General features: G+C 39.5%; 1 protein-coding gene across 3 annotated transcripts in view; it reads right to left on the reverse strand.

Moving 5' to 3' along the window:
* The window catches only part of epn2 (epsin 2), a 98,829-nt gene that overhangs the window by 41,366 nt on the left and 38,040 nt on the right, over positions 1-19,423 (reverse strand). For all 3 annotated transcript variants that reach the window (XM_034189418.1, XM_034189417.1, XM_034189416.1), the window contains exons 2-3: positions 9,316-10,075; positions 7,549-7,700 (exon numbers count right to left, since the gene is read on the reverse strand). In XM_034189418.1, the coding sequence (XP_034045309.1) occupies positions 7,549-7,700; positions 9,316-9,746 (583 nt within the window). In that variant the 5' untranslated portion in view covers positions 9,747-10,075. The remainder of the gene's footprint in view (positions 1-7,548; positions 7,701-9,315; positions 10,076-19,423) is intronic.

Below are 19,423 nucleotides of genomic sequence, written 5' to 3' on the forward strand. Positions count from 1 at the left end.
TTTTTTTAAGAGATGAGGATGTCCATTGTCTAGTGAGAAGGAGACAAGAATAATTTTATTTATAACTTCTTCTGGATAAATATATTCATCTTATCCATTGATCACAATTCATTCATATCTGCGCTGGTCCTGGTAAGCAGATGCCCGGAAACAGTCAGGAACACTTTTTACTTTCTGGAAATGTGGACTTTCCAGCCAGCTTAGCTGTACACACACTTCAAACACAATGCTCTATTCACCGGGCTCACGGCTGCACAGCGAACACACAACAAATGTATTATATATATATATATATATATATATATATATATATATATATATATATATATATATATATATATATATATGTGTGTATATATATATATATATGTGTGTGTGTGTGTGTGTGTGTGTGTATACACACAGTAGTGTTCAGAATAATAGTAGTGTTCAATAGATTCTCACCACAAATCCAACAAGACCAAGCATTCATGATATGCACACTTTGACCCTGAACCATCCCTTAGTTATGCTGCTATAGACTTAGACTGCTGGGGGGTTCCCATGATGCACTGAGTTTCTTTCTCTTTTTGCTCTGTATGCACCACTCTGCATTTAATCATTAGTGATTGATCTCTGCTCCCCTCCACAGCATGTCTTTTTCCTGGTTCTTTCCCTCAGCCCCAACCAGTCCCAGCAGAAGACTGCCCCTCCCTGAGCCTGGTTCTGCTGGAGGTTTCTTCCTGTTAAAAGGGAGTTTTTCCTTCCCACTGTCGCCAAGTGCTTGCTCACAGGGGGTCGTTTTGACCGTTGGGGTTTTTCCGTAATTATTGTATGGCTTTGTCTTACAATATAAAGCGCCTTGGGGCAACTGTTTGTTGTGATTTGGCGTTATATAAATAAAATTGATTTGATTTGATCAGTCCACAAAATATTCCTCCATTTCTCTTTAGACCAGTTGATGTGTTCTTTGGCAAATTTTAACCTCTTCTGCATGTCTTTTATTTAACAGAGGGACTTTGCGGGGGATTCTTGCAAATAAATTAGCTTCACACAGGCGTCTTCTAACTGTCACAGCACTTACAGGTAACTGCAGACTGTCTTTGATCATCCTGGAGCTGATCAATGGGTGAGCCTTTGCCATTCTGGTTATTCCTCTATCCATTCTGATGGTTGTTTTCTGTTTTCTTCCACATGTCTGGTTTTTTGGTCCATTTTAAAGCATTGGAGATCATTGTAGATGAACAGCCTATAATTTTTTGCACCTGCGTATAAGTTTTCCCCTCTCCAATCAACTTTTAATCAAACTACGCTGTTCTTCTGAACAATGTCTTGAAAGTCCCATCTTCCTCAGGCTTTCAAAGAGTAAAGCATGTTCACCAGGTGCTGGCTTCATCCTTAAATAGGGGACACCTGATTCACACCTGTTTGTTACACAAAAGTAACGAACTCACTGACTGAATGCCACACTACTATTATTGTGAACACCCCCTTTTCTACTTTTTTTTACTAATAACCCAATTTCATAGCCTTAAGAGTGTGCATATCATGAATGCTTGGTCTTGTTGGATTTGTGAGAATCTACTGAATCTACTGGTACCTTGTTTCCCACGTAACAATAAGAAGTATACTCAAAAAAAAAAAAAAAAAAAAAAAAATATATATATATATATATATATATATATATATATACACACACACACACACAATTTTTTTGTGGTTGGATCCAGAGGTGCTGAGGCTGTTGTGTGAGCTCGTCTCTCTGCGAGGTGTAGTATTTTTTGCTTGTTTTTTGAAACAGGCTATGTGAGCACGGAGCTGCTGCATTGTTTCATCACTCAGATGTTATTTTTTTTTTCTTTCCCAAAATTGCATCAAATTTAACAGCCACCCGTTTAAAAATCAAGTCAACATGACATGAAAAAAGTTTCTTTAATGAGTTGGAATGATTTTAGAACCTTAGACCTCAAAAGTTTTTAGAAGAACTCAACCCTTTTATTTCCTGTTAATTATGTAATTTTTTTTTTTGTTATTGACTGTTTTAATGTATTTATAAATTGTTTTGGTTCTTGTTATATGTACACTATATTTTGTATTATTATTATTATTAGGGCGCGAGTAGGAAAAAGTCCTATGAGGACCCTATTGTAATTGCACTGAAATTAATTATTTATTATTATTATTATCACTCTTGAAATCAAAATTTTGGCCTGTTCCCATGCTCAAAAACTCACCAAACTTTGCAAAGTCATCCGGCCGGATCCGAAATTCGATATTTTGGGGGTGTTGCACATGGTCGCAGCAAAATAGCAAAAATGGCAAAATAGCACCCCCTAGAAATTTTCAGAAACCCCTCCGCTTTGGGTTTTTTTTGTCGCAGCCTCACAGAATTCGGTACACATATTTACCATGCCGGGACGCACAAAAAAGTCTCTTACCGTCATGGTGAAATGTCGACAGGAAGTCAGCCATTTTGATTTTGAGCTAATTTTTGCCATTTTTGGCCATTTCCACTACTTACATTTGAACAAACTCGTCCTAGGGATTTCATCCAATCGTCTTCCAATTTGGTCAACATCATCATGACCCCATGGTGATCAAAAGTTATCAAAAGAATGTAATTAGGTCAAAAGGCGTGGCTGCTAGGGTTCGTCAGACTTTGGCGAGCTTTTCGGGGGCATGACGTTTCACTTCGAACAGCTGTCACACCCACATACTTCATCGTAGATCCTTCAAACTTGCTGGATATGTTGAGGGCTCCATCCTGAACGTCTGCATATATTAACTTCCCACCTTTGCCATAGCGTCCCCCGGTGGTAACAGGAAATGTCCTATTTTTACTTTAACAGGTTCTGATGTCACATAGTTAACCCAATCAACTTCATTCCACTTCCAAAACATGCAGAACAAGTTGGTGAACGTAGGCAAAAAACACCGTGAAGTTACGAGTAATGGCGTCCGTGTGGCGGCATGCCGAATATTGCCCATTCGCCATGAAATTATGTTCTTCCTTTTGACGGCATTAATTTTGTCATATCATCATGAAAATTGATACACAGGTCAAGCACGACAACCTCTTACAATTCATAGGGACATCGCCCATGGGCGGGGCAGAATGCCTCAATAGCACCCCCTTGAATCTTTCAAAGAACCTTGCCCATAGGGTTTTTTTTGGAGTAGGGAGATGAAAATTGGTACACGTGTGACTTGCATAGACGTACAAAAAAGTCTCTTGCACCATTGGTCTACTCCAAACAGGAAGTCGGGCATTTTGAATTTTCTTGTCATTTTGCCATGATTTCCACACGTTGTATTTGAACAAACTCCTCTTAGGGATTTTGTCCAATGCACTTCACATTTCTTTCACAGCATCCAGAGATTATACTGACCAAAAGTTATCGAAAGCTCTTCTCTATGTTGAAGGGTGTGGCCGCTATGGTGCCACCATTTTGACTCTTCGCCATTTAACATCAAGTCATGATAACTCCTTCATGCTTTGCCTGATTGACTTGAAACGTCACACGTGTGATGACGGTTGTTTCACTTTCTTGTGTCATCCATCTATTTTTACCATAGTTACAATTATATTATGTACTCACATTGAACTTACACAATAAAATCAAATGCACACAGACTTAATATATAGATGATTTACTGCACCCTGCTGGAATGACGTGTGAGTCCAGAATGTAAATATTAATGTCCATTGTTCAGTGCTGTTTGCTAATATATTTAGCTTCTCTACAAATATTAGTCCCATCAACATTTGGTTTTGGCACCGTTCATCCTTGACCCAAAATACAGAAACATACCAAACAGCAAATGTCAGCTCTCCCCAGTTTGTGCATGGTCAAAATTGCATGGAGAGCTTTTTGTCTTTTCTGCATTCTACTGTAATCAGGTGCTTCTAATATGACAAACAGAGGCTGCTGCAGAAGACATTAAAAGCATGACAGTTTTCACTAATGGTATCAGGAGCATGATACTTAACTCATGGTAGCAGCAACATAACACTTCACTAAACTGACTAAACCAACTGAACTACAAAAACAATAAATGACTAACACTAACAACATTGTTACACTAACATGAACCACAGTAACACTTAAAACTTTCAACTTTCCTTTTTTGCAGTGATCATCCTTGACCCAAAATACATAAGCGTACCAAACAGCAAAAGTCAGCTCTCCCCGGTTTCGCCGTGATCTAAGCCACGCACGCACGCACGCACACACAGGCCACTTGGCTATTATAATATAGACTTTAAAAATATTAGTCCTATCAACATTCAGTTTTGGCGCCGTTCATCCATGCAAAAATACAATTCAGTAAAACTAAAAACACTGTTAAATTAACATGAACCACAAGTTACATTTAAAACCACAAAACCCCAAACACCCATGATGCATTGCTGAACAATGACCATCGTTTACTGGTTAGCTAAAAACTTTAATTTCTCAAAAATATTCATCCTTGACCCAAAATACATACAGTGAGGAAAATAAGTATTTGAACACCCTGCGATTCTGCAAGTTCTCCCACTTAGAAATCATGGAGGGGTCTGAAATTTTCATCTTAGGTTGAATAATTTATTTGTATGTTACTGCTGCAAATAAGTATTTGAACACCTGTGAAAATCAATGTTAATATTTGGTACAGTAGCCTTTGTTTGCAAATACAGAGGTCAACCATTTCCTGTAGTTTTTCACCAGGTTTGCACACACTGCAGCAGGGATTTTGGTCCACTCATCCATACAGATCTTCTCCAAATCTTTCAGGTTTGGAGTTTCAGCTCCCTTCAAAGATTTTCTGTTGAGTTCAGGTCTGGCCAGTCTGGAGACTGGCCAGGCCACTCCAGGACCTTGAAATGCTTCTTATGGAGCCCCTCCTTAGTTGCCCTGGCTGTGTGTTTGGGGTCACTGTCATGCTGGAAGACCCAGCCATGACCCATCTTCAATGCTCTTACTGAGAGAAGGAGGTTGTTTGCCAAAATCTCGCAATACATTACCCCATCCATCCTCCTTTCAATACAGTGCAGTCATCCTGTCTCCTTTGCAGAAGAGCACCCCCAGAGTATGATGTTTCCACCTCCATGCTTCACGGTTGGGATGGTTTTCTTGTGGTTGTTCTCATCCTCTAAACATGGTAAGTGGAGATGATTCCAAAAAGCTCTATTCTGGTGTCATCTGACCACATGACCTTCTCCCATGCCTCCTCTGGATCATCCAGATGGTCACTGGTGAACTTCAAATGGGCCTGGACATGTGCTGGCTTGAGCAGGGAGACCTTGCTGCCCTGCAGGATTTTAAACCATGACAGCATCATGTGTTACTAATTAATCTTTGTAAATGTGGTCCCAGCTCTCTTCAGGTCATTAACCAGGTTCTTCAGTGTAGTTCTGAGCTTTCTAAGAATCATCCTTACCCCACAAAGTGAGATCTTGCATGGAATCCCAGACCAAGGGAGATTGACAGTCATCTTGTGTTTTTTCCACTTTCTAATAAATAATCATAACAGTTGTTGTCTTATACCAAGCTGCTTGCCTGTTGTCCTGCAGTCCATCCGAGCCTTGTGCAGGTCTACAGTTTTGTCCCTGGTGTCCTCAGACAGCTCTTTGGTCTTGGCTATGGTGGACAGGTTGGAGTGTGATTGATGAGTGTGTGAACAGGTGTCTTTTATACAGGTAACAAGTTCAAACAGGTGTAATTAATACACGTAAAGAGTGCAGAATAAGAGGGCTTCTTAAAGAAAAATTAACAGGTCTGTGTGAGCCAGAATTCTTGCTGGTTGGTAGGTGTTCAAATACTTATTTGCAGCAGTAACATACAAATAAATTAATAAAAAAAAAAAAAAAATCATACATTGTGATTTCCGGATTTTTTTTTTTTTTTTTTTTTTTTTGATTATGTCTCTCACAGTGGACAGGCACCTGAAATGAAAATTTCAGACACTTCCATGATTTCTAAGTGGGAGAACTTGCAAAACTGCAGGGTGTTCAAATACTTACTTTCCTCACTGTAAGCATACCAAACGGCAAACGTCAGGTCTCCCCAGTTTCGCCATGAACAAAGCCATACACGCAGACACATATAGAGGCCACTTTGCTATTATAATATAAATAAATAAATTTCAGCCTTATTTTAAGCAGCAAACCATTTCTTTACATTTTATGGTTGTCCAGATTTCTTCTAAATGGGATTTCCTGAAAATGTCATACTGTCATCACAGTGAGGAAATACTGATTGCAATATGACAAATACGATATGTGGTCTTGCAATGCCGCAATCAGTATCTAGGCAGTGACAAAGCTGTAATTTTGTCTCTACACACCACAACAACAGAGTTAAAATGAACAAAGAATATCAAATTAACCATTTGTTTTAGTCTTTTTTGAGGCCTTCGACAAGCTGTTAGGCCTAAATGATGTTTATAGCAGAACAGTGTTGTGAAAACACTCACAGAACTGTGGGACTGTGGAGATATTTAACATTACACTGCAAACACAAGGAAATAGATGAAAAAAGTCCTAACTGAAGGTCATAACTGAATGTTTCTTCAGCTCTGTGAAGCAAAACACTAACATATGTCAACAGCAGTGCCCTTTGACCTTTGAATGGCATGCTGGAAAACTGAATTTCCCAGTGTGTCATGATATCTTGTCACAATTTTTTTTTATCTGTGATTAAAAAAAACTACCCCCCCCCCCCCCCCCCCAGAAAAGGTGAATTTTGATCATACTGTTGACATACCATTGTCAAAACTTTATTCAAATACTATGAAACACAATTATAGTGTTGCCAAAGAAGAGTCTTTTTATGATTTACAACGTAAAATACTGAAAGCATTACATCTGTAAACATGCTACTGTCAAGCTATTTTAAATGGTAAACTTTCATAACAATGGCTGTTCAGCTTGGAGACTGTGCCTAGTATAAAGCCTAACTGCTGTTACTAGTTATTACAACTCAACTAGCTGCATATGATAACATCTCCAGCATGCAGGCAGCAAACAGATTCTGCAGAAAGAGAGATTAAAGCGATGTCCCAAGAGCTTTCAGTCACATGTGAATCTGAATGATGGCAGCCGACTACAGACAGACTGAGCACATCACATGGCAGAAACAGTGGCCAAAACAGTGAGCAGGTTACACAGCAAGTCAGCGAGGAATCATTACAAAGTGAATACCGAACAAGCTACTGGTGCTATCTGAATTACTGCAATTGAAAAATGATGTGCATTTCATGAAACTTTCCATTCTAGTCTGTGTCTAACTGGATTTCCATTCATTTAAATCATTACTACATCTCCACTCTGACTCTCTTCAATCTCTCCATTTCAACATTTGGAGAGAAACAAGTCTAGAAGCGGAGCAGATTTTTGTGTCATGAACTTGTGTTTCCGCCTTCATGTTTGAGCTGAGGAATGCAGCCCTGCTGCAAGACTGGGAGCCAAAAACAGAGCAAGGGGGAAGAGGCAGCCCTCAGGATCAGCAGAGTGCTGCATCCTGGATTACATATACCGCTTGAATTTGGGGAATGAGCTGTGGCGTGCGCACAGTTAATACTTACAGCCATGGTAGGAGGCAGGCGAACCCTCCGACCTGCCATACTCTTCACTGTAGGTGGACAGATTGGGTTGAGAAGATCCTCGGCCGAAACCCATCTGATTGCTCCCTGTGGACACCTGGGCCATACGCTCTTTTGTCTTCAAAGCCTGAGACCTACCAGTACCAAAAAGACAGGAGAAACAAAAATCCATTTGACAAATGTTGGAATGAACTGAGTAGGATATATATATATATATATATATATATATATATTTTTTTTTTTTAGATAATTACAATTAGGGCTGCAAGTAAGGACTATTTATGTCATTGATAGATGATCATTTGCGTCCAAAAATGGCAATCTACTTTATCCAGAGTCCAAGAAGATGCATTCAAATGTCTTGTTTTGCCGACAGTCCAAAAGTATTCAGTTTATGGCCAGACAGGATTAAAGCAGCTAATAAAACCAGAAAAGGTTCACATTTAAGAAGCCAAAATAAAAAAATATGGATATAAAAAAAATTGCTCAAAACAATTGGTCAGTTGTTAACATAGCCGTCAAGTAATTTAACAGTCAAGTCATAGTGAATTAATCACCACAGCTCAAAGTCCAATTTTATTTACCCTGTTCCATATTTTCTGGACAATAAAAGTCATAATAGAGTAGATGTTTTTTGTGTTCTGCATGTGGAACACACTTTGTAACACAGCGTTTCCTGTCAGGCAGGAACTCAGTGACACGTGCACACCACAACCTGTGCTGTTACTGAAAAGCAAGACTTTTCAATTCCAAAAATAAGCAAAAGCAACATATTGGATGTTATTTAATGCAGGTTGGACAAAAGAAATAGTCAAATAGACACATTGCTGAATTGACCAGTGGATTTAGGCAGAAAGCCCTCAGCTTGTGTTGTGTACCACAAGGACTACTAAATTTGAAAAAAATAAAATAAAATAAAATAAAATAAGCAAGAAGGACAAATAAATGCAGTACCATATTGGATAGTATTTGTTGCAGTTTGGACAAAATAAATTGTCAGATGGATGCAGATTGCTGGCACACAGCACTGAAAACACTTCAATAAAAACATGATTTTTCTTTTTATTAGTTCTACTTTGGGATTTTTGTGCATTCTTGTAAGCACAACTGAAGTGGCCAGACAGGCCACTGATTGTTAGAGACTGGAGCTGTACTTTTACTACTGGTGTTTATCTTTAATTAATGAAAATTATTGTTTAGTGCTTTGATTCCGGTGAAGCACTCTATAAGTAGTCATGGTCATTATTATTAATGAATGTGAACTTTCAGTATTTAAGTCGCACCACAGTATAAAACACAGGACCTCCCAAATTAGTAAAAAAAAAAAAAAAAAAAAAGTGGTAACCATTTTCTATAAATGAAACTCCAGACTAGTATGCCTGCAGCAAACAAATTTATTTTGCTACATGAAAGAAAGAAAAAAAATTGACTGTTGATTTACTTTTATTATCATTATCATCATCATCATTATCATCATAAGATCAACTTTATTTATTCCCACAGGAAATTAATTTGCCGGCGTACCGAAACAATAAATAGTGAAGATTTTTTGTTTTTTCCCCCTCTTTCTTTTACAACAAGTATACAAATTCATGCAAAATGACTGCAATGAGGGGATAAACAGTTTCATTGATTTTAGAACAGTCACACTCTGTAAAGTCTTTCTGGAACCTGGCTTATTGCCCTCAGCATTAACATCAAGGACAGAGAGAAGATGTGTCTTAGTTCCACTCCCTTTAAAGTTCTCACCTCTCTCCTTTGAGGCGGTCCTCATCTTTGAGAAGGACCACCAGCTGCTTGCTCTTCTCCCTCACGTTGATGCCCTGGTCTTTGCCGTCTCTGTCGATGTACTGAAAGTCTTTCAGAGTTTGGATGGCGAAGATGTTCTCTTTGCATTGCAAGGCCACACGCTCTGAGCCTGTCTTGATCAGATAATCCAACAAGGTCAGCGCCTTGTAGACGTGCCGCCAGTTTTTGCCATGGTCATTGAGTCGTTTCCAGATCATGCTCATTATTTCACTGAAGGCCACCACATTGTAGGTCAGGTCAGCAATCTCAGACATGAGTGAAGATGACGGACCCCAGGGGTCATTTGAAGTGGCTTCTCTGACCTTCTTCTCAGCGTCAGAGAAGTTGTTCACCATATTCTTCATTTGCCGGCGAATGGTAGTGCTTGGCATGGTGGCAGTGGAGATGGACCAACGTAAAGAAATTAATTGTACGCTCTCACGCAGGAGAAAAGCAACAATGCCGAAGAAATGGCCTGTAGCAAGACTCACACACAAAGAGGGCACAACTGTGTGTACTTCAGTTTAAACCTCTGTGTGTCCGTCCTCACAGCACAGCCAAGGCGTGTCTATGTAGAAATGTTTGTGTAGGACTATTCTATATGTCCGTATTTACTGGGATTCTCCAGGCCAGCACAAAGTTCCTGAATCCTCCAGAAGAGCATCTGTTAAAACCATCTCCACACACACAGTGCAGGCTGCACACATGAACACGCCATCACCTGGAGGGAAGAAGGGGAGAAGGTTAGCAGAGGAAACTCTTATTCAGTGGAATACACACATCACTTCCTCATTCTGCTTTCTATCTGATTGTGCAGAAGTGATTTTTATTTATAGCAGTGCGAAAACTCCATGTCTGTTTCACACAAAAAGCCACATTTTCTCTGCAAACTCAGCCAAATAATACATTTGGTCGTCATCTTTAAAGCCAAAAGTATTTTAGTTAACATACGTCTCACTGTACAATTCCACTTGCAAGAACGTAGGGACAGACAACCAAAACATTAAAAGGAGATTAGTTTTAATTTAAAAACATGGAACAGTGCTGGTCTTGTAGGCGTAATTTGATTCAATTTACTGTTAGATAGATGGATTTGCATGTATTGTACCAATTGTACCGCCTTCCTTTTTGAAACCTGCTGTTTCACACTCTACTGCAGCAATGCAGGAATCTTAATTCTGTTTTTAATTTTGCTGTTTCACTTGAGTTTACAGTAACTTGACTCAAATGCAAATTACAAGGCCCAGTGAAATGAATCATGTAGTCACCCACGTGGTCGTGGTTTTTTCCTCAGGGTTTTCAAAAGCAACACATGGTAACAGGCCTTTAAAGAACACAAAAACAATCAAGAAAACACAGAATTACTCAACTGCAATCACTGGATCGATTCCAAAGAGAAATGTATTAAAGGTATATTCAATCTCAGGGCTTCTACTAACACAAGACCACACGTGAGCTGTTGGCTCACCCACTACTCCAAAAATTATGCATATTAGTGCTTTGTGTCTTTCCCGAACACTGTTTAGTGGAGTAATATTTGTGGCATTTTTGTTAGTCAGATAACAGCATGTTAATCAGCTTTTATTTTGTAACTTATCTGAAGGCAACAGACAGCAGTGTGATGTTAAAAATTTCCATTAAATAGGTGACATAATCTGACACCTGCTCAACAGATTTTAATCTTCTATCGACATTTCACAGAAAAATTGTCATTTTCATAGAAAAATAGATCTGAAATGGAGCGTTGTGTGTTTGTTTTAAACCAATGATAAAGCTTTGCAAGGTTATAGTAGAATTTCACAAATAATGAGCACATCACTTAACTTTAGTTTTGTATTTGGGGGCTTCACATTTGTTCCCACACAATGCAGCTCATGATTCAAGGTTTTGTTGCTGCTGAGGAAGAAACATTTTCAATCCTCTTCCTGTCAAATGACGACTGATGTGATGAGGATTTTGTCCCATTTCCATATGTCAGCAACCCAGACACTAATCACTTCCTGGCTGACACGACTTCATATACACTCCGGCAAGTTGGTTTAATCACGTATTCAATAAATGACTTTTACAGTTAAGCACAGAATTTTAATTAGGCTTTTGGTTCACTGAAAAGGAGATCAACGTAGAGAAATGATCACTGTCCCGTTACACACCCTCAAAAACAACGTAACGGCCCAACTGCAGCATAATTTTTTTTCAGGCAGCTGCGTAACGGGCCGTTACTGTTATAATGCCACTGAGAACCCTGGATTTTGCTGCTAACATGACCACTTAATAATCAGACTAGACAAACACATTAGCACACTGCTTCACATTAAATATGCAACACACCTCTGCCAACACTAGTTTACAATTCCACAAATTTTAACCTTGGGAAAAACATTCCAAGGTCAAAGTCCCGTTAGAAGTGGCTTTTCATAAGCTAAAATATAATAAAAATATAGATCAAAAGGGCTTTTCAATGTTAAGATCAAACAACCGCTAAATTCGCAATACGGATCAGTTGCACATCAGTCTATTCATTGAGAGTGCCCGTTTGCATCTCATTGTCACAAATGAGAGTGACTGAGGCACTTTTCATTGAGATATAATATAAAATGTACACCAAATGGGCTTTTCAATGTTAAATTCAAATGGCTACAAAATCGACAATCCAGATCAGATCTGGATCAAACTGTCAGGTGATAATGAGTGCCAGTCTGCACCTCACTTTCAAATAAGAGTGATTGGGGCATGTTTGATTAAGATAGAATGTAAAATATACATTAAATGGGGTTTTCAATGTTAAATTTAAATGGCCACAAAATCTGTAATCTGGATCAGATGCGGATCAAACGTCTTCAGTCGACAAAGGATACCACCCTACATAGCTAATGCTCTCAAATATGAAAGAAATTCAATCTTTTTGCCAGAGTTATGAATTATTGAAAATTTGTTCAATGTTAAAAGACAGGGATTTTTCCAGTTTTCCAAGATTTTTCCTGACTTTGACATATGACTTGAAAATTTAATCAGTTCTTGCCTATCAGGATATGAAGCCTCTGTAAAAAGTTCCTAACTATATAAGAAAAATTGTGGGTTACAGGCTGTTCACAAACAAACAAACAGGTGTGAAAATGCCAAAATGTCAAGCCTTTGGCCTAACCGTGGTCGGATGAATAGACTATTTGTGCCTTATTCAGCCGACGATTGGGTGAACAGACATTCTGACACGGCCTCGCATCCCCGGCCGCCGGATGAATACACTCAGCCCTCTACTAGCACTTTAAGTCAAGTTTTCATCGACAGGGTGCAGAGTGGATTTATCAGTGCGGCTTCTGTAGAAAAGCTGTACTCCAGAATCCAGTTTTTCACAGGCTACGCTCATGTTCAGGTGCAGCCTGACTGAGGATTACACCATCCGCCTATACTTACAGTCCGGTGTCAAGGAAGTGCTGAGCTGAGCTCCTATCACCGGGAAAGATACAAAACTTGTAAAGACATGAATAAATAAATGATTACCCAGGATAACAGAATGGGATACACTAAATTTGACAATCTGCATGATGGCGCAGCAACACTGTGCCATTTAGGGAGAGCCCTGGACTGTTGATGTTGTTTAAAAACGCAAAGTACTTTTTATCCGATTACTCGATTAATCGATTACTACAATAACTGATAGCTGCAGCCCTACTGAAATGACTAAATTAAAAAATTATTTCATCATGAGGTTTGTGTTACATTTAGAAATCCTAATTAACAGACACACTGCAGTCACAATTACATCATCTCCTGCTGTGTTTATAAAAAATATATATATATATTCACATTTATTTATGTGTCTTTGTTCCTGGTTGAAATGCAGATACAAATGAATGAATCTACCAGACTTAAAAATGTACACATTAGTTTTCATACTATTTTATTTGTTTGAAAATAAATGTCCAGGGTTCCTTATGTTAATCAAGAAATCTTATCTGAAACAACAGATAAGTTGAAGTTTTAATTTACAGACAAACATAAAACATTTCTACAAAAAAATACTTAAACTATTTTAATTACAAGTTTGTTTGTTTTTTAATGTAAGAAATGTTTTTCTTTTACTTCAAAATATAGAGTAATCAAAAATTAATCTTAAAGTAAATAATATTTGGAAGGATTTTCTTTAGTAAACTGCTGTAGCAGTTCTGTGACACACATTTCTACACTCTTCCATGCTTTGGCCTGATGCCTCATTTCTTTTGGCTTTAAAGTAAGGCTATAACAAAGATAAAAAAAAAAACAAAAAAAAACCTATGGCTTTACTTCACAAATTTGGCCATCAAAATGCAGGCAACAGTGCTTCAGAGGGTTATAAATTTAAACGTTTTCTGGGGGACAATGCCCCTGGTATGGTGGGAGAGAATGTCTCATTTTGGGGGAAAAAAAAACAAACTGTTTTCGTCAGTTGTAGTTTGTCACCTGTACTACAATGTTTGGATAAGAGGTGTCATTTGCCTCTTGCCTCTACTGGTGGTTGGCTCTCACTGCGGTATTGTATCACTTCCTGTTCCGGAGCACAGCGGTGTTTTTCTGTATCTGTTAGCTGTTTAATCTGCGCAGTTAGATTGATCTAGTTATCTAGATTACGATTTGTTTCCCAGTGTAATCTTTACGTGCCTTAACTAAAGCACTCCTTCTGCTGAATCACCTCTAAATTATTTACACATTATTCACTTTGCGTGTTTTTAGGAATCCGCTAGCTTAGCGTAGCTACTAGCTCTTAGCCGATTTAGCATGGCGGCTTCTCCTGTCTCTCCCGCACTTTTCTGCTCTGGGTGTGAAATCTTTAGTTATTCCTCGGCCTCCTTTAGCAGTAATGGTACTTGTAATAAGTGTAGCTTATTCGTAGCTTTGGAGGCCAGGCTGGGCGAATTGGAGACTCGGCTCCGCACCGTGGAAAATTCTACAGCTAGCCAGGCCCCTGTAGTCGGTGCGGACCAAGGTAGCTTAGCCGCCGTTAGTTCCCCCCTGGCAGATCCCGAGCAGCCGGGAAAGCAGGCTGACTGGGTGACTGTGAGGAGGAAGCGTAGCCCTAAACAGAAGCCCCGTGTACACCGCCAACCCGTTCACATTTCTAACCGTTTTTCCCCACTCGACGACACACCCGCCGAGGATCAAACTCTGGTTATTGGCGACTCTGTTTTGAGAAATGTGAAGTTAGCGACACCAGCAACCATAGTCAATTGTCTTCCGGGGGCCAGAGCAGGCGACATTGAAGGAAATTTGAAACTGCTGGTTAAGGCTAAGCGTAAATTTGGTAAGATTGTAATTCACGTCGGCAGTAATGACACCCGGTTACGCCAATCGGAGGTCACTAAAATTAACATTGAATCGGTGTGTAACTTTGCAATAACAATGTCGGACTCTGTAGTTTTCTCTGGGCCCCTCCCCAATCAGACCGGGAGTGACATGTTTAGCAGCATGTTCTCCTTGAATTGCTGGCTGTCTGAGTGGTGTCCAAAAAATGCGGTGGGCTTCATAGATAATTGGCAAAGCTTCTGGGGAAAACCTGGTCTTGTTAGGAGAGACGGCATCCATCCCACTTTGGATGGAGCAGCTCTCATTTCTAGAAATCTGGCTAATTTTCTTAAATCCTCCAAACCGTGACTATCCAGGGTTGGGACCAGGAAGCAGAGTTGTAGTCTTACACACCTCTCTGCAGCTTCTCTCCCCCTGCCATCCCCTCATTACCCCATCCCCGTAGAGACGGTGCCTGCTCCCAGACTACCAATAACCAGCAAAAATCTATTTAAGCATAAAAATTCAAAAAGAAAAAATAATATAGCACCTTCAACTGCACCACAGACTAAAACAGTTAAATGTGGTCTATTAAACATTAGGTCTCTCTCTTCTAAGTCCCTGTTGGTAAATGATATAATAATTGATCAACATATTGATTTATTCTGCCTAACAGAAACCTGGTTACAGCAGGATGAATATGTTAGTTTAAATGAGTCAACACCCCCGAGTCACACTAACTGTCAGAATGCTCGTAGCACGGGCCGGGGCGGTGGATTAGCAGCAATCTTCCATTCCAGCTTACTAATTAATCAAAAACCCAGACAGAGCTTTAATTCATTTGAAAGCTTGTCTCTTAGTCTTGTCCATCCAAATTGGAAGTCCCAAAAAACAGTTTTATTTGTTATTATCTATCGTCCACCTGGTCGTTACTGTGAGTTTCTCTGTGAATTTTCAGACCTTTTGTCTGACTTAGTGCTTAGCTCAGATAAGATAATTATAGTGGGCGATTTTAACATCCACACAGATGCTGAGAATGACAGCCTCAACACTGCATTTAATCTATTATTAGACTCTATTGGCTTTGCTCAAAAAGTAAATGAGTCCACCCACCACTTTAATCATATCTTAGATCTTGTTCTGACTTATGGTATGGAAATAGAAGACTTAACAGTATTCCCTGAAAACTCCCTTCTGTCTGATCATTTTTTAATAACATTTACATTTACTCTGATGGACTACCCAGCAGTAGGGAATAAGTTTCATTACACTAGAAGTCTTTCAGAAAGCGCTGTAACTAGGTTTAAGGATATGATTCCTTCTTTATGTTCTCTAATGCCATATAACAACACAGTGCAGAGTAGCTACCTAAACTCTGTAAGGGAGATAGAGTATCTCGTCAATAGTTTTACATCCTCATTGAAGACAACTTTGGATGCTGTAGCTCCTCTGAAAAAGAGAGCTTTAAATCAGAAGTGTCTGACTCCATGGTATAACTCTCAAACTCGTAGCTTAAAGCAGATAACCCGTAAGTTGGAGAGGAAATGGCGTCTCACTAATTTAGAAGATCTTCACTTAGCCTGGAAAAAGAGTCTGTTGCTCTATAAAAAAGCCCTCCGTAAAGCTAGGACATCTTTCTACTCATCACTAATTGAAGAAAATAAGAAACCCCAGGTTTCTTTTCAGCACTGTAGCCAGGCTGACAAAGAGTCAGAGCTCTATTGAGCTGAGTATTCCATTAACTTTAACTAGTAATGAGTTCATGACTTTCTTTGCTAACAAAATTTTAACTATTAGAGAAAAAATTACTCATAACCATCCCAAAGACGTATCGTTATCTTTGGCTGCTTTCAGTGATGCCGGTATTTGGTTAGACTCTTTCTCTCCGATTGTTCTGTCTGAGTTATTTTCATTAGTTACTTCATCCAAACCATCAACATGTTTATTAGACCCCATTCCTACCAGGCTGCTCAAGGAAGCCCTACCATTATTTAATGCTTCGATCTTAAATATGATCAATCTATCTTTGTTAGTTGGCTATGTACCACAGGCTTTTAAGGTGGCAGTAATTAAACCATTACTTAAAAAGCCATCACTTGACCCAGCTATCTTAGCTAATTATAGGCCAATCTCCAACCTTCCTTTTCTCTCAAAAATTCTTGAAAGGGTAGTTGTAAAACAGCTAACTGATCATCTGCAGAGGAATGGTCTATTTGAAGAGTTTCAGTCAGGTTTTAGAATTCATCATAGTACAGAAACAGCATTAGTGAAGGTTACAAATGATCTTCTTATGGCCTCGGACAGTGGACTCATCTCTGTGCTTGTTCTGTTAGACCTCAGTGCTGCTTTTGATACTGTTGACCATAAAATTTTATTACAGAGATTAGAGCATGCCATAGGTATTAAAGGCACTGCGCTGCGGTGGTTTGAATCATATTTGTCTAATAGATTACAATTTGTTCATGTAAATGGGGAATCTTCTTCACAGACTAAAGTTAATTATGGAGTTCCACAAGGTTCTGTGCTGGGACCAATTTTATTCACTTTGTATATGCTTCCCTTGGGCAGTATTGCTTAAATTTTCATTGTTACGCAGATGATACCCAGCTTTATCTATCCATGAAGCCAGAGGACACACACCAATTAGCTAAACTGCAGGATTGTCTTACAGACATAAAGACATGGATGACCTCTAATTTCCTGCTTTTAAACTCAGATAAAACTGAAGTTATTGTACTTGGCCCCACAAATCTTAGAAACATGGTGTCTAACCAGATCCTTACTCTGGATGGCATTACCCTGACCTCTAGTAATACTGTGAGAAATCTTGGAGTCATTTTTGATCAGGATATGTCATTCAAAGCGCATATTAAACAAATATGTAGGACTGCTTTTTTGCATTTACGCAATATCTCTAAAATCAGAAAGGTCTTGTCTCAGAGTGATGCTGAAAAACTAATTCATGCATTTATTTCCTCTAGGCTGGACTATTGTAATTCATTATTATCAGGTTGTCCTAAAAGTTCCCTAAAAAGCCTTCAGTTAATTCAAAATGCTGCAGCTAGAGTGGTGACGGGGACTAGAAGGAGAGAGCATATCTCACCCATATTGGCCTCTCTTCATTGGCTTCCTGTTAATTCTAGAATAGAATTTAAAATTCTTCTTCTTACTTATAAGGTTTTGAATAATCAGGTCCCATCTTATCTTAGGGACCTCGTAGTACCATATCACCCCAATAGAGCGCTTCGCTCTCAGACTGCAGGCTTACTTGTAGTTCCTAGGGTTTGTAAGAGTAGAATGGGAGGCAGAGCCTTCAGCTTTCAGGCTCCTCTCCTGTGGAACCAGCTCCCAATTCAGATCAGGGAGACAGACACCCTCTCTACTTTTAAGATTAGGCTTAAAACTTTCCTTTTTGCTAAAGCTTATAGTTAGGGCTGGATCAGGTGACCCTGAACCATCCCTTAGTTATGCTGCTATAGACGTAGACTGCTGGGGGTTCCCATGATGCACTGTTTCTTTCTCTTTTTGCTCTGTATGCACCACTCTGCATTTAATCATTAGTGATCGATCTCTGCTCCCCTCCACAGCATGTCTTTTTCCTGGTTCTCTCCCTCAGCCCCAACCAGTCCCAGCAGAAGACTGCCCCTCCCTGAGCCTGGTTCTGCTGGAGGTTTCTTCCTGTTAAAAGGGAGTTTTTCCTTCCCACTGTAGCCAAGTGCTTGCTCACAGGGGGTCGTTTTGACCGTTGGGGTTTTACATCATTATTGTATGGCCTTGCCTTACAATATAAAGCGCCTTGGGGCAACTGTTTGTTGTGATTTGGCGCTATATAAAAAAAAAAATTGATTGATTGAATTGATTTGCTTTGAATTTACTGATTCTGGAATGAACTGCCTTTCCAACTTCACTTGGCAGACAGCTGTAGTAAATCCCACAACACAAACACAGAGCGGAGGATATTATTATTATTATTATTATTTTCCTTTAAATGAGGAACAGTAACTTCAGTTTATAAACCAGCGCAGCGGGAGATATTAATGGTTCAGTCCACAGCAGAGAACTGCATCATTGGCTGCCCCACAAAAAAGGCATGGAACGAATAAAAATTGTCCGTGGAAGCGGTGGAGGGGTCTCGCTTCTGCCTGCAACAACTGAAAAGAGTCCTGTTTAGCGGATTTAATCAGAACAAAGGTGAGTCACGATTGACATCTTTAAATGGCTTTGACAGAGGTTGATGACTAAATTGTGGACCTGCTGGTTCTGCTTTAGATCCAGCGGGTCCACAATCAACATATAGAAATGATCGTTTTCCCGTTACACACCCTCAAAAACAATGCAATGGCCCAACTGCAGCGTATTATTTTCAGGCAGCAGTGTAACAGGCCATTACTCTGTAATAATGCTAGCGAGAACCCTGCTATGTGCTTGCTCAGGAGGGTTGGTAAGGTTGGACATTACCGTTGTCAAGCACCTTGGGGTAACGTGTTGTGATGTGCGCACGCACGCGCACACACACACTATTAGGTCTGCAGCTATCGATTATTTTAGTTATCAAGTATTCTATCGATTATTCTGGCGCTTAATCGAGTAATCAGATAAAAAGTACTTTTGCGGTTTTAAAGATGAATAGTCCAGGCCTCTCCCTAAGCAATGGCACAATGTCGCTGCGCCATCATGCAGATTGTCAAGTTTAGTGAATCCCTAATTTGTTTTTTGTTTTTTTTCCTCACATCTTTACAAGTTTTGGATCATTCCCAGTGTCAGGAGCTCAGCACTCCCCTGACACCTGACCATAAGCGCAGATGGTTGG

The sequence above is a fragment of the Thalassophryne amazonica genome, chromosome 16 (genome assembly GCF_902500255.1).
Source record: "Thalassophryne amazonica chromosome 16, fThaAma1.1, whole genome shotgun sequence".
In the NCBI taxonomy this organism is placed as follows: Eukaryota; Metazoa; Chordata; class Actinopteri; order Batrachoidiformes; family Batrachoididae; genus Thalassophryne; species Thalassophryne amazonica.